General features: G+C 32.0%; 1 protein-coding gene across 1 annotated transcript; it reads left to right on the top strand.

Moving 5' to 3' along the window:
* Positions 1–3,037: 3,037 nt before the first annotated feature.
* LOC134681866 (transforming growth factor-beta-induced protein ig-h3-like) lies at positions 3,038–11,948 on the top strand. Its single transcript, XM_063541508.1, has 6 exons — positions 3,038–3,326; positions 4,933–5,165; positions 6,720–6,909; positions 10,236–10,337; positions 10,876–10,986; positions 11,830–11,948. Exons 1-6 carry the CDS (start codon positions 3,125–3,127, stop codon positions 11,946–11,948), a joined length of 957 nt encoding a protein of 318 aa, XP_063397578.1. The 5' UTR covers positions 3,038–3,124.
* Positions 11,949–12,434: the final 486 nt, after the last annotated feature.

Here is a 12,434-nt window from a genome sequence, read left to right as displayed (position 1 = left end):
TGGACAATTGAAACAAAAAAGAAGGTTACCGGTATCAATCGCCGACTGGTCTTACACTAAACAAAAGCTGTCATTCACGGGATGTCGTTTGTCGCTGTGATTTGGTTCATTGTTTAGTACATTAGTTAGGCTGTTAGTTTTCTCCTTTGAATTATTTTACATTTGTTATTCACTCGGGGCCTTTTATAGCTGACTATGCGGTATGAGCTTTGTTCTGTGATGAAGGTCATACGGTGACCTACAGTTGGTAATTTCTGTGTCCCTTTGTCATTTTTGAAGAGTTGTCTCATTGGCAATCATAATGCATCTTCTTGTTTTATATTGGTTACTGTAGCTCTTAAGACTATCTACTGTCTGTTCACCCCAAAACTCACAGACACTGTCGTGTAGCCTTAGTACCAATTATTGCGTGTTTGCCTATTGTGTTAAAAACTTTAATAGTGAAAGAGGAATGTAAAAGTAAAAATGATTGGGAAGACAACATCTACAAGTCAATGGCAAAAATCGCTTTTTTACCAAACTATAAATTATTCGAAATACAAAGGATTTTCTTAGCCGCGGTTTTGAGTCTATTGTAGACAAAACGCGCATCTGGCGTAATAAATTATAAGCCTGGTCACTTTGATAACTATTTACTGAGTGAATATTGCTGTTGTCGCCGGTCGACTCGGGGATTTATATGAATTTGGTATTTATCTTCAGTCTTATAGCATTTATGCACGTAAATGAAGATTTTTTGTTTTGGAATGACTCCCACTTTAATGCAAATTTTAATTGACCTTAGTTCATATCTGTTATAATTAAACTCATCATAGATACAAGGATTAGAATTTTATATTTATACACCAGACATGCGTTTTATCTACATAAGACTCATCAGTGACGCTCGAATCAAAAAACGTTTGAAAGGCATATTATGTTGTTTTTATTCACCATTATATTCAATTTGCAGTGTTAGGTGTTTTGTGTTTATGGCAATTAATGGAACATCAATTTATATATTAAACACAATAACATTAATTGAAAGAAGAAAATCATAAAGATAACTCCTTCTAAAATTTCAGAATGTGTATCAATTTTGAACATTTTCCATCTTTGTGTAATTTTGTACAATTTTGTTTTTGAATATTATCATGATTATGGAAATGACTTAAAAATGTTCATCTTCAGTGTCATATTTTTTTTTTTTAAATCGAACATGATCCTAAGATGTTTTAGATAGATTACGTACCTATGTTTTTACATAGAAGTACTCCCAAAAAACAATAAGTGAATTTAGGGAGGTAAGCGTATTATATCAACTGAAAAATACCAATTATATCTCGAATTAAAAAAAGAGTGATATAGCAGTTATTTCAAATTAGTTTGTTTCTATGTATGTTGCATTGTCGTTTTATTTTTTACACATCGATCAGTGTTGTGTTGTTTCGTTGTTTTCCTCTTATAGTTCATGTGTTTCCTTTGGGTTTAGTTTGTAACCTGGATTTGGTTTTTTTTCTCAATAAACAGCGGTATACTACTGTTGCTTTTACATGTCAATCTTTTTTTGTTGTTCGCCTTGATCCCTGGGAATATGACTTAAGATTACTCTAGGCACTCAACTCTTCCAGTCTTTTGCTTGGTGATTTCGATTCCTGTTATTGCTAGAAGTACTTTAGAAGAATTACACTTTTCCTCTGATAGTTTCATTAACTGAAAGGGGTAAATTTAAAAATGAAAAAAAGATCACTCTTGTAATTTTTTAGTGAAATAATATTCAAATTGATGACGTGTTACATTTTAATCCCTGTGATTTTAGATATAGAAACTTTCCTTATTGACAATGCATAAGTCACCTGTTTTAGATGAAAATATATTTGCTATTATAGACGTTCCTGACGGTGAATCATGAAAAGCGCTTCAGATGCGCCCAATCTAGTGTTATTATCATTTTTCTAAGCTTCAGAAAATTGATACATTTAGATAGATACCATGTCTTTCCGTTGAATGAAACACGCACTTTTGTGCATTTTGTCCTAACACCTGACATGTGAAACTGTTTCATTAATGCGAGATAATGGACACATTGGCGAACATGTTTTGTTCATGCTACATATGTGTGTGGTAATATGAATATGTAATGTATATACATGTGACGAAAGATTATGGTTTCCCTACAATACCTAAACTCTATAAATAGTGGGAATGAAAACTTCGCATTATTTCTACATAGAAGTTCAAGTTATATACTAGTCAACTTAAGAAACAATACACAAGATTGAACCTAAATTTATCATAATGAATACGACAAACTGTTCCAATGAAAAATTTCAAGGTCAAATTTGTTTTGATGAAAACGATGGCAGTCGTCTGCACGTTCTTTCGAATATGAGAATTAAGTATTCAAATATCTGCAACAAATGAATTCAAAATCTTAAGCAGACCATGTTAAAGATAAATGTTTTAGGTCTAATATTTTGATGAAAAAAAATATTTCTAAAAAAAACAAATTCGCGTATTTGCCTTAAATCAATGGTTTTGATAATAAAATAACACTCTGTAAATATTAGACCAATTGGGCAATTATTTACTTTTGCACACTGTATCCAATTTCATTATAATATGAAAATAAACTCATCATAGACATGATAGATACAAGGACTAAATTTAGTATTACGCCAGACGCGCGTTTCGTCTACAAAAGACTCATCAGTGACGCTCGAATCCAAAAATGCTAAAAAGGAGAAAAAAAAAGTACGCAGTTGAAGAAAATTGAGAACCAAAATTCCTAAAGTTTTGCCAAATACAGCTAAGGTAATCTATGCCTGAGGTAGAAAAGCCTTAGTATTTCAAAACATTCCAAAACTTGTAAGCAGTAAATTAATAAATACAACCATATCAATGACAATTCATGTCGGCAAATACATTGCCTTGCATGATTGTATCGTTTCTTTTGTTGACTAGTTTATTATAAGTCCCACTTCTGCTTTATCTCCACTCAATCTTAGTGACCTTGCTATGTACTCAATGACTTACTAGGAAGATTGGTCTCGTTGGTGATCATACCACATCTTATATAAATATTTCGTATGCTTATATAAATAATTCGTATGCTTATATAACATTAATATAATGAAGTACATCGATGTCTGGAAACATGGAATTTAAATGTCAATTATTTATAATTATTTTAGGTGTTCTGTACCTGAACAATGTTGATGCAGAAAGTCAAAATTTTAAGTCAGCAGGGAAAAGCAATTTGCTTGATGTTGCACATAATCTTGGAGCTACTACTTTTCTTTCACTTGTAATTAAAACTAATCTTACTGCAATGTTAAATCAAACAGGTAAGCTAATATAAATATAAGCATTTTCAAAATCTCAGCTACGGTTTTTCAAATGCATAGATTTATTAACACACGCGCTTGTTTTATTTTTTCTTCTTCATTTAATTCAATATGTTTTGTGAAGGTGCAAAGCAGGAGAGAGATATGCCTATCTTCCTCGTTTATAATTTGAAAATATGACTGGAAATTAATTTGTAAATAATTTCTTACACATGTATGTATTTATATTCAATGTGAAGGACGTAAAACTATTATGCAAAATGATGAACAGCCGTATTCAAATAGAGTACTGATAAATGCATGAACTTAAATTCGAATTAAAAAATGTAAATTAGAACAGAGATTTCACTTCATAATGATGTTAACTTCATGGAGCTGGACAGCTTTTGTTTCTAAACTCAAGTTAAGTGCACTATGTAACACTTTCCTTAGGTTTAGTATGTTTGGCGGTTATGCGGAGTTTTGGTAGATATTTTTTGTTCAATTAAACGAAATATAGGTGAAGAGACTTTTATCGAAAGGGTTCGTTGAAGTCAGTGTTAGAGATTGTGCCAGAAAAATATAGTTTCTCCAATGTTAAATAAAGTTAGCTATGAGAAGCATGATACAGTAAAAATTATAAATCTATATTAATTTTAAAACGGGGTTAAGAAGATGTTTAGTTCCTGTCGTATGTTTTTTTTTTATTAAATAAAGCTCAAATGAATTGTATTCAGTAAGTATGAATATTATTGCGTATTACGAGAATATATTTTGCGAAAATAAATAAATTCGTTCTACTCTACAACCGTATTTCTATTGTACAAAATGAGGATACCAGGGTCAATTTTGCTTGATATATATATAAAACAAGCTAGTTTTTAATAAAAATATAATTACAGCATTCATATTTTGTAAGCTTGTTGCTGTATTTGATTTTATCTGTAATTTGAATTAGAAATCACAAATATTTGTGTCATGAAACGATTTTCCCCCCAGTTTAGAATACAATCTTATTTAAAGGCCCCCGACCTCTCACATATCACAAGGCATGCTTAGTCGGGGAAACATTTTTGTCAATTTAATTTGGATTCTATCTGCATAACGAATATCAAAATACAGTCCCCAATTTCGGTAGAAAAAGCAATAATTGTTTTTTTTAAATCGGGAAAATTTCCCGAATTTTTCATTCTACTAATGAACTCAAAATAGTTAACTTTTTTTCAGATCTACTTCCTGTTCCGGTTTTCCCCGCATTTGCGCAGATATCTGTCTTGTTTGCATGAGACTTTGATTTTTTTTTTAGATTTATCAGTCTAGTAAAATATAAGATTAGATCTCAATACAAATTTAAATTTAATAATTGTATGATATGAAAAAACGTTACCTGATGAAAGCGTTTCTTTTGGTTACATCGAATATGACGTCATAACTTAAAGAACTTCACATCTAATTCCCTTACAACAGAACCAAAATCGGGAACTTAACGTACGGTATTTCGGTTTCTTTTATCAACTTGATTGAATTAAAAAAAATAATACATACAGACTTCGTCCCCATTCACAGGTTATGCCTGCCTCATATTATTGTAAAATTAAGTAATATATGATATTTGTTTTTGTTGCAGGACACGTGACAGTATTCATCCCATCTAATAAAGCCTTCATTGATCTACCAGATGAACAGAAAGAAAATCTCAAGGACTTGTCATACGCAAAGGAAATTTTGCTGTACCATTTAGTTGATGGGCGCCATGATAAGAAGAGTTTTAGAAACGAGGCTCTGTACAAATCAAAGTCAAAAATGGATGATGAAGATACATTTTTAAAAGTCCGTGTTAATATTTACCATGGAGGCGAGGTAAGAGAAATTTGGGATAAATTTGTATGTCTGTTTTGGATTTTTAAGATTTAATGCCAAGTCTATCATTTTGGAAATTGAATACTGGGGATTAATAATTATTCTTTGGACATAATTTTCGTGGATTTCGTTGGAATAGGTGAACTACGAAATTAAATGTTCAACGAATAACAATTTTTTCTATAGGCTTTTATACAGACAGCAAAACTACGAAATTTAAAATACACGAACATGTAAACTTTCCTTAATCCATGTAAATTGGTACTCAAGAAAATAAATAAATACACGATATAATATAAAGGTACCAATTTTTCTGTACCAAATGTCTCTTTAGTGATGCTCGAGGGCAAAATCTTTGGAAATCCAAAAAGTTTTCAAAACATTAAAAAAACCCATGATAAAGCCAAAAATCACCAAAGTTGTAGATAAATCCGTGACATGAAATCAAATCATTGCATGGGAATAATACCTTTAACTTTTATAGCAGATAGGTCCAAAGTTTCAGAAATAAGAAGATACTTAAAATGATAGAACTAGTTACTATACTAAGAAAGTCATCAAATACATTCTATAAATACCTATTGGGAACCGAGAAAAAAAAATTGATTTCTGGGGATTCGGATGAAATTGCTTTTTTTTTAATTCTGGAGGACACAACCTTCACCCTCTTCATGATGAGCAAGAACGGCCTATCTTCATAGTGAATATGAATCCTCTTTCGGGTTTTAAGGGTTCGTATGGACCGTTTTGTGTATTGATTTCTTAATTGATTGATTATCTTTATTTCTTCTGTATAAACCATATGAATCTTTACAATTTATATTATACGATCAGCTTCAAAAACATAACGCAAACATATTTGAATATTATAAACAACATTTAAGTATAACAAAAATCAAAAAAGGATCTACATAGTTTAAAATTATAGGAAATACAATCGAAAAAAGTTCTTTCATGTGTCGACTGGCATTCTTTGGCTGCAATTAAAATTGAACCCTTGTGATTGTCCTTAATTTTTCAATTAGAAGTTTTAATTTAATATGATTTAATTTTGGATTTCACGCGTCTTGTGATTGGCTGACGTTATTTTGTTATAAGCCCATAGACATAATTTAGTCATGTGACCGTGACGTCATCAACGTTTTTTCATGGGTTTCCACGGTTTAAAATGGAATTTATAAATAAATTATAAGACATGACTGTGATATTTTTTATGTCTATTCGAAATAACATAAAACATGTGGTGCACACTGTTAAATAACCCGCTACGCGCGTTATTCAGTGTGCACCAAATTTATATGTTATTTCTTCATAGACAGAAAAAATATTACAGTCATTCCTTAAATAATAAATCCATATTCATAGAGAAAGTAACATTTTGACTATACAATGTATCCCTAATTGTTTTAAGGGGACCAATACACACTGTAAAATGTGTTTATAACTTCATTGTTTATACTTGGAGATTAAAAGTTTTCTAAATTTACATATACATTAGAATATGGAAAAAAACATGTTACCACGTAGACAAATATTTTATACTTTTAAAAATAGATAGTAACTGCAGGAGGAAGTCCCATTGTGAGTTTTGATAATGAGGCATCTAATGGTATTGTGCACATTATGTCCCGTGTCATGTACTGGCCACCACGATATGGATCCGTAGCTCAGATCGTCAATATACCAATCACTACATTTATGGCTTATGGGTTGTTGGATGGTGGATTATCTGAGCAGTTGAACAGTAGGCAATTATATATGAATTTTCTTATTTTTCATTGAAGGAAAAGGTAGCCTCAAATGGATACACCTAGACTTTGGAATGTGCTTAAATATACCAGAGACGCATGATTTGACAGAGATATTCATTTCTTCAAATCCTCGAACAAATTTTATTAATAAGCTTCCGGATGGCGGCTTCTATGGAAAGCATCAGAATACTTTGATAGGCTGATAAAATAGAAATAAAAACATCTTTGTGATACAAGGGATAGAAGGCGAGTGACGCTTTTTTTTTTTTAAATGAACTGACGGAAATGGACATGACGATAAATGGCGTATTTATAAATTCCTTACATGAAACCTGTCGATGTCAAAATGTACATCGCATGACACAGTGTGGTTAAAGCAAACCAAATACTATAACAAGCTTGCCTGGTTTACAACGTTACTTTGTATTTTTATACAGACGGAAAAGTGCCAATCATGTTTTACATACGTAAAACATGCGTTTTGAAACGCATGTGAAACGTCTTTTTCCTACCATGCACGTATAATGCATGTTTTTTTTTAACATGCGTTATTCATGCGGTTAACTTATTTAAAAATACATGTGTTGTAAAACGCGTTAAAACATACGTTATTCGTGCGTTTTACACATAAAAAATATATGTAATGTTAAACACATGTTTCAAAACCATGCGTTAAACATGTGTTGTAAGAAACATGTGACTGTATAATATGCGTTTTACATGATGCGTATATATATATATTTTTATATGGCCTTCCAAATACCGTTTCGATCCCTAACATCACTGAAGAGACATTTATTGTCGAAATCCGGATATGGTGTACTAAAGAAATATTGACACCGAATGTTTGTGGCACAACATCCTGTCCACAAGTTAACAATTGTTTTTTTCTGTGACGTATTAAATTTATATTAAGATCCAGTTTGTTACATCTTGTGGTCATTTTTATTTGGCAATCGTCAATGGCAGTCAGCAGGGTTAAAGAACATCAGTTGTTCGACCTGTTATTCAAGTGCGTTTTGTTTAAATATACTTTTTCACTCTTTTGGTCTTTTGGAAAATGTTGTTTGTGCTGTTTTTAGACCCTTCTACAACGAAATTTGTTTGACATGCACACGTATAAAAATTGCGGTTTTTATCCAACGCAGTCATAGGTTTGAACGTAGTTTTCAATTTAGACTCGTTTATATTTTTTGTTTGGGCATGTATCATATTTTCCCTCCGGTTTATATGATCCGTTCATCCTATATATTGACTCTTAAAATTCAAGAGTCAATCTAAAAATGAGGGTACTTTCTCTAAAAAATGAGGGTACTTTTTATATGGCCTTCCAAATACCGTTTCGATCCCTAACATCACTGAAGAGACATTTATTGTCGAAATCCGGATATGGTGTACTAAAGAAATATTGACACCGAATGTTTGTGGCACAACATCCTGTCCACAAGTTAACATTTTTTTTTTCCTGTGACGTATTAAATTTATATTAAGATCCAGTTTGTTACATCTTGTGGTCAATTTTATTTGGCAATCGTCAATGGCAGTCAGCAGGGTTAAAGAACATCAGTTGTTCGACCTGTTAGTCAAATGCGTTTTGTTTAAATATACTTTTTCACTCTTTTGGTCTTTTGGAAAATGTTGTTTGTGCTGTTTTTAGACCCTTCTACAACGAAATTTGTTTGACATGCACACGTATAAAATTGCGGTTTTTATCCAACGCAGTCATAGGTTTGAACGTAGTTTTCAATTTAGACTCGTTTATATTTTTTGTTTGGGCATGTATCATATTTTCCCTCCGGTTTATATGATCCGTTCATCCTATATATTGACTCTTAAAATTCAAGAGTCAATCTAAAAATGAGGGTACTTTCTCTAAAAAATGAGGGTACTTTTTATATGGCCTTCCAAATACCGTTTCGATCCCTAACATCACTGAAGAGACATTTATTGTCGAAATCCGGATATGGTGTACTAAAGAAATATTGACACCGAATGTTTGTGGCACAACATACTGTCCACAAGTTAACAATTTTTTTTTCCTGTGACGAATTAAATTTATATTAAGATCCAGTTTGTTACATCTTGTGGTCAATTTTATTTGGCAATCGTCAATGGCAGTCAGCAGGGTTAAAGAACATCAGTTGTTCGACCTGTTAGTCAAATGCGTTTTGTTTAAATATACTTTTTCACTCTTTTGGTCTTTTGGAAAATGTTGTTTGTGCTGTTTTTAGACCCTTCTACAACGAAATTTGTTTGACATGCACACGTATAAAAATTGCGGTTTTTATCCAACGCAGTCATAGGTTTGAACGTAGTTTTCAATTTAGACTCGTTTATATATATATATATATATATATATACAACTCGTCTAAACATCAACCCAACAATGTTAGATCTGTAAATTTGCTTTCGCAAATTTTTGGTTCTTCCCTCGCCGGGATTCGAACCCATGCTACTGTGATATCGTGACACCAAATCGCCTGCACTGTAGCCGTCCCGCTAGACCACACGACCACCTGGGCTCTCAAAAAAAGAGCTCTCGGTGGCCATATGTTACCTTTCCACGTCAGTTTTAATCTAGCGGCGTACTACAGTACATGATATATAAGGCATGAAGATGTTATTGTTACAGATCAGCTAAATTATCTATAGTAAAGGATCCTTCAAATTAATGTAAGATACAGTCACAGAAAATAATTATATTCATAAGTACGTCTGAGTCAGTGACAACCCTACAACAGATGTATCCATCGGATCGCCATCAATGATGGTGATACATGGCTGTGTACATAATGTATATACAACTCGTCTAAACATCAACCCAACAATGTTAGATCTGTAAATTTGCTTTCGCAAATTTTTGGTTCTTCCCTCGCCGGGATTCGAACCCATGCTACTGTGATATCGTGACACCAAATCGCCTGCACTGCAGCCGTCCCGCTAGACCACACGACCACCTGGGCTCTCAAAAAAAGAGCTTTCGGTGGCCATATGTTACCTTTCCACGTCAGTTTTAATCTAGCGGCGTACTACAGTACATGATATATAAGGCATGAAGATGTTATTGTTACAGATCAGCTAAATTATCTATAGTAAAGGATCCTTCAAATTAATGTAAGATACAGTCACAGAAAATAATTATATTCATAAGTACGTCTGAGTCAGTGACAACCCTACAACAGATGTATCCATTGGATCGCCATCAATGATGGTGATACATGGCTGTGTATATATATATATATATATATAGTGTTGTTTATTGCATCATCTAGTATATAGGGTAGCCTTGTTTTAATTCCTTTCTTCTTTTTTTTTACAGAAAAAGAACCATATACATTATTTGCTCCAACGGACCTGCCGTGGGAAGCACTGCCAAACAAAACTATGAACAAACTTAGAGGGAACAAAACAGCAATTCGCCGTATGTATCAGACCTGATATAGTTAACCTTAGCTGTATTTGTCAAAACATTTAGGAATTCTTGGTCTTCAATACACTTCAACTATGTACTTTATTAGGCCTTCTTTTTTTATTTAATCGAGCGTCACTAATGAGTCTTTTGTAGTTGAAACGAGCGTCTGGGGCAAACACGGAGAGAAGTCGTATTTAAAAAACACATTTCAAATTATCAAATTTTTTTTTTTCAACTAAGATTGATTAATTATATGCTACATATGAAAAACAAATATGTAAAAAACGACAAAAATCATCCAATATAATAAAAATCAAAGTCAATGAGGAAGAGACGTTGGGACATAAATCTAAAATATTTCATTCAAAATCAAGTTTAAATTATTTAAGAAATTACCAATGATCTGTTCACCAAGACATGATACGATGTTTTAAATATTGTTATGGACCGTTGAAAATCATTTTTTTTTTAATTTTATTCGAAATGTATATTTGTTTTACTTTAAAACCGTGCAGCATAATTTCTAAAGTTTCAATTTTTTTGACAGGCGTCATGGAAAATCACATAGTCTCAGGAACATATTTTACTAATGGATTTAAAGCTAATGACACTCTTACAACAATGCTGGGAGAAGAATTGAGAGTGGACTCTATAATAGGTTCGTCAAACAATATTTAAATTAGTTGTTCATATACAAAAGGAAGTTGTGGTAAAAAAAGGCAACTGCATCGGTGTTCTATTATAGCATGTTTTTAAAATCAATATAAACATACAATAATTTGATATGTATACAAATATATAATTATCTTAAATCATAATGATTAATTCAAAGTTCGTGTAAAAAGAAAATAAAGTACATTTAAATGCATCATACTATGATCATGCCAGTCGCCATTGTCTTTCGTAGCACATTTAATTGTTCGCTGACCCAATTTGGAATAGGGCAAAAGGCATACATACACCAACCTGTCGTTTGGTTGTGATAACCATTTCACAAATTATCACTAGGTTATCTAAGATAATTCAAAGAACGGAAACCCGTATATAATCCATGTGAACGATTATTCGTAGTTATTGTAGTGAATATGTTACAATATTGGGTCAATGTCAGAAAAAACATAAAAACTGAGTCCTTCCCCAGTTTGGGCCAAATACAAAAAAGTTTATATTTCTGACATTGACCTAAAATATTTTTTTTTATATTGCAACTTAAATTCATGCATTGATAGCTATTTGAATTGTTAAACTAATTTCAAACTAATTTTCATTCTTTAAGGAACCCCTGATTGTGGAAATAGTGTTTCATGATGAAATTGACATAGTACAAGATATAGCTATATTTAGGAAATAAACACAACTGGTTGCAGTGAAAATTAAAGCACATGTCTTGCACATGCAATGTCTACTCATTATATCTAAATTTAAACAGGGTTTGGTATTCTGTCTTTTTTATTAAGACAGAAAGACCGAAAAATTCATTACTTATTTATTTGTTCTACAGGTATAAATGTGACTGTAAATGGATCCTTTCTAGGATTTCCGGATATTGCTGCCACAAACGGAGTTGTGCATATTACGACAAAGATTTTTTGGCCGACAGATTTTGACTGGGAACATTAATTAGTGCTGATGAAAAACTAGATGCAGTGTCTGTCGGAGTGAACACTTTTGGAAGAATTGAATATATTTTAATGTGTTTAGTACTAACAAATGATATTAACAGATGATTAATGTATGCTTATTATTTTTTTTTTTTACAAGACTGGTTAACTATTCTTTTGTTTTCTTCATTTGAACGTTTGTAATGTATGTATGCGATTGGTGTCAATTACATCATGGTCCGATATATAATGTTTAGTATCAAAGTTAATGATATACACCAAAATAAAAATTAAAAAAGGACGTATATATTTTTACCTTACCTACACGAATTGAAAGCTGTAGCGTATCAGTTTCTTATTATACTATAATACGTGATACTTTTTAAGGGAAAGTATTTTTATTTTATCGTCTTCCTTTTCACTTTTCTGCTATGAATCGCCCCGAAAAGTGTTGAATATATTTTGACGACACTATTAAAGAAATGACCATTAAAACTATTCCCAA

This window comes from Mytilus trossulus, chromosome 8 (assembly GCF_036588685.1).
Source record: "Mytilus trossulus isolate FHL-02 chromosome 8, PNRI_Mtr1.1.1.hap1, whole genome shotgun sequence".
Taxonomy (NCBI): Eukaryota; Metazoa; Mollusca; class Bivalvia; order Mytilida; family Mytilidae; genus Mytilus; species Mytilus trossulus.
The sequence above is the reverse complement of the archived record's forward strand: the minus strand, read 5'-3'. Positions and strand labels throughout refer to the sequence as shown.

Bases quoted from the DNA above. Each gene is read 5' to 3' on its own strand.
- LOC134681866 (XM_063541508.1), top strand. From the start codon at position 3,125: ATGTCTGGAAACATGGAATTTAAATGTCAATTATTTATAATTATTTTA. The intron at 3,327-4,932 runs GTAAGCTAATAT...TTTTTGTTGCAG, and splicing joins TGCAATGTTAAATCAAACAG to GACACGTGACAGTATTCATC. The intron at 5,166-6,719 runs GTAAGAGAAATT...TTTTAAAAATAG, and splicing joins ATATTTACCATGGAGGCGAG to ATAGTAACTGCAGGAGGAAG.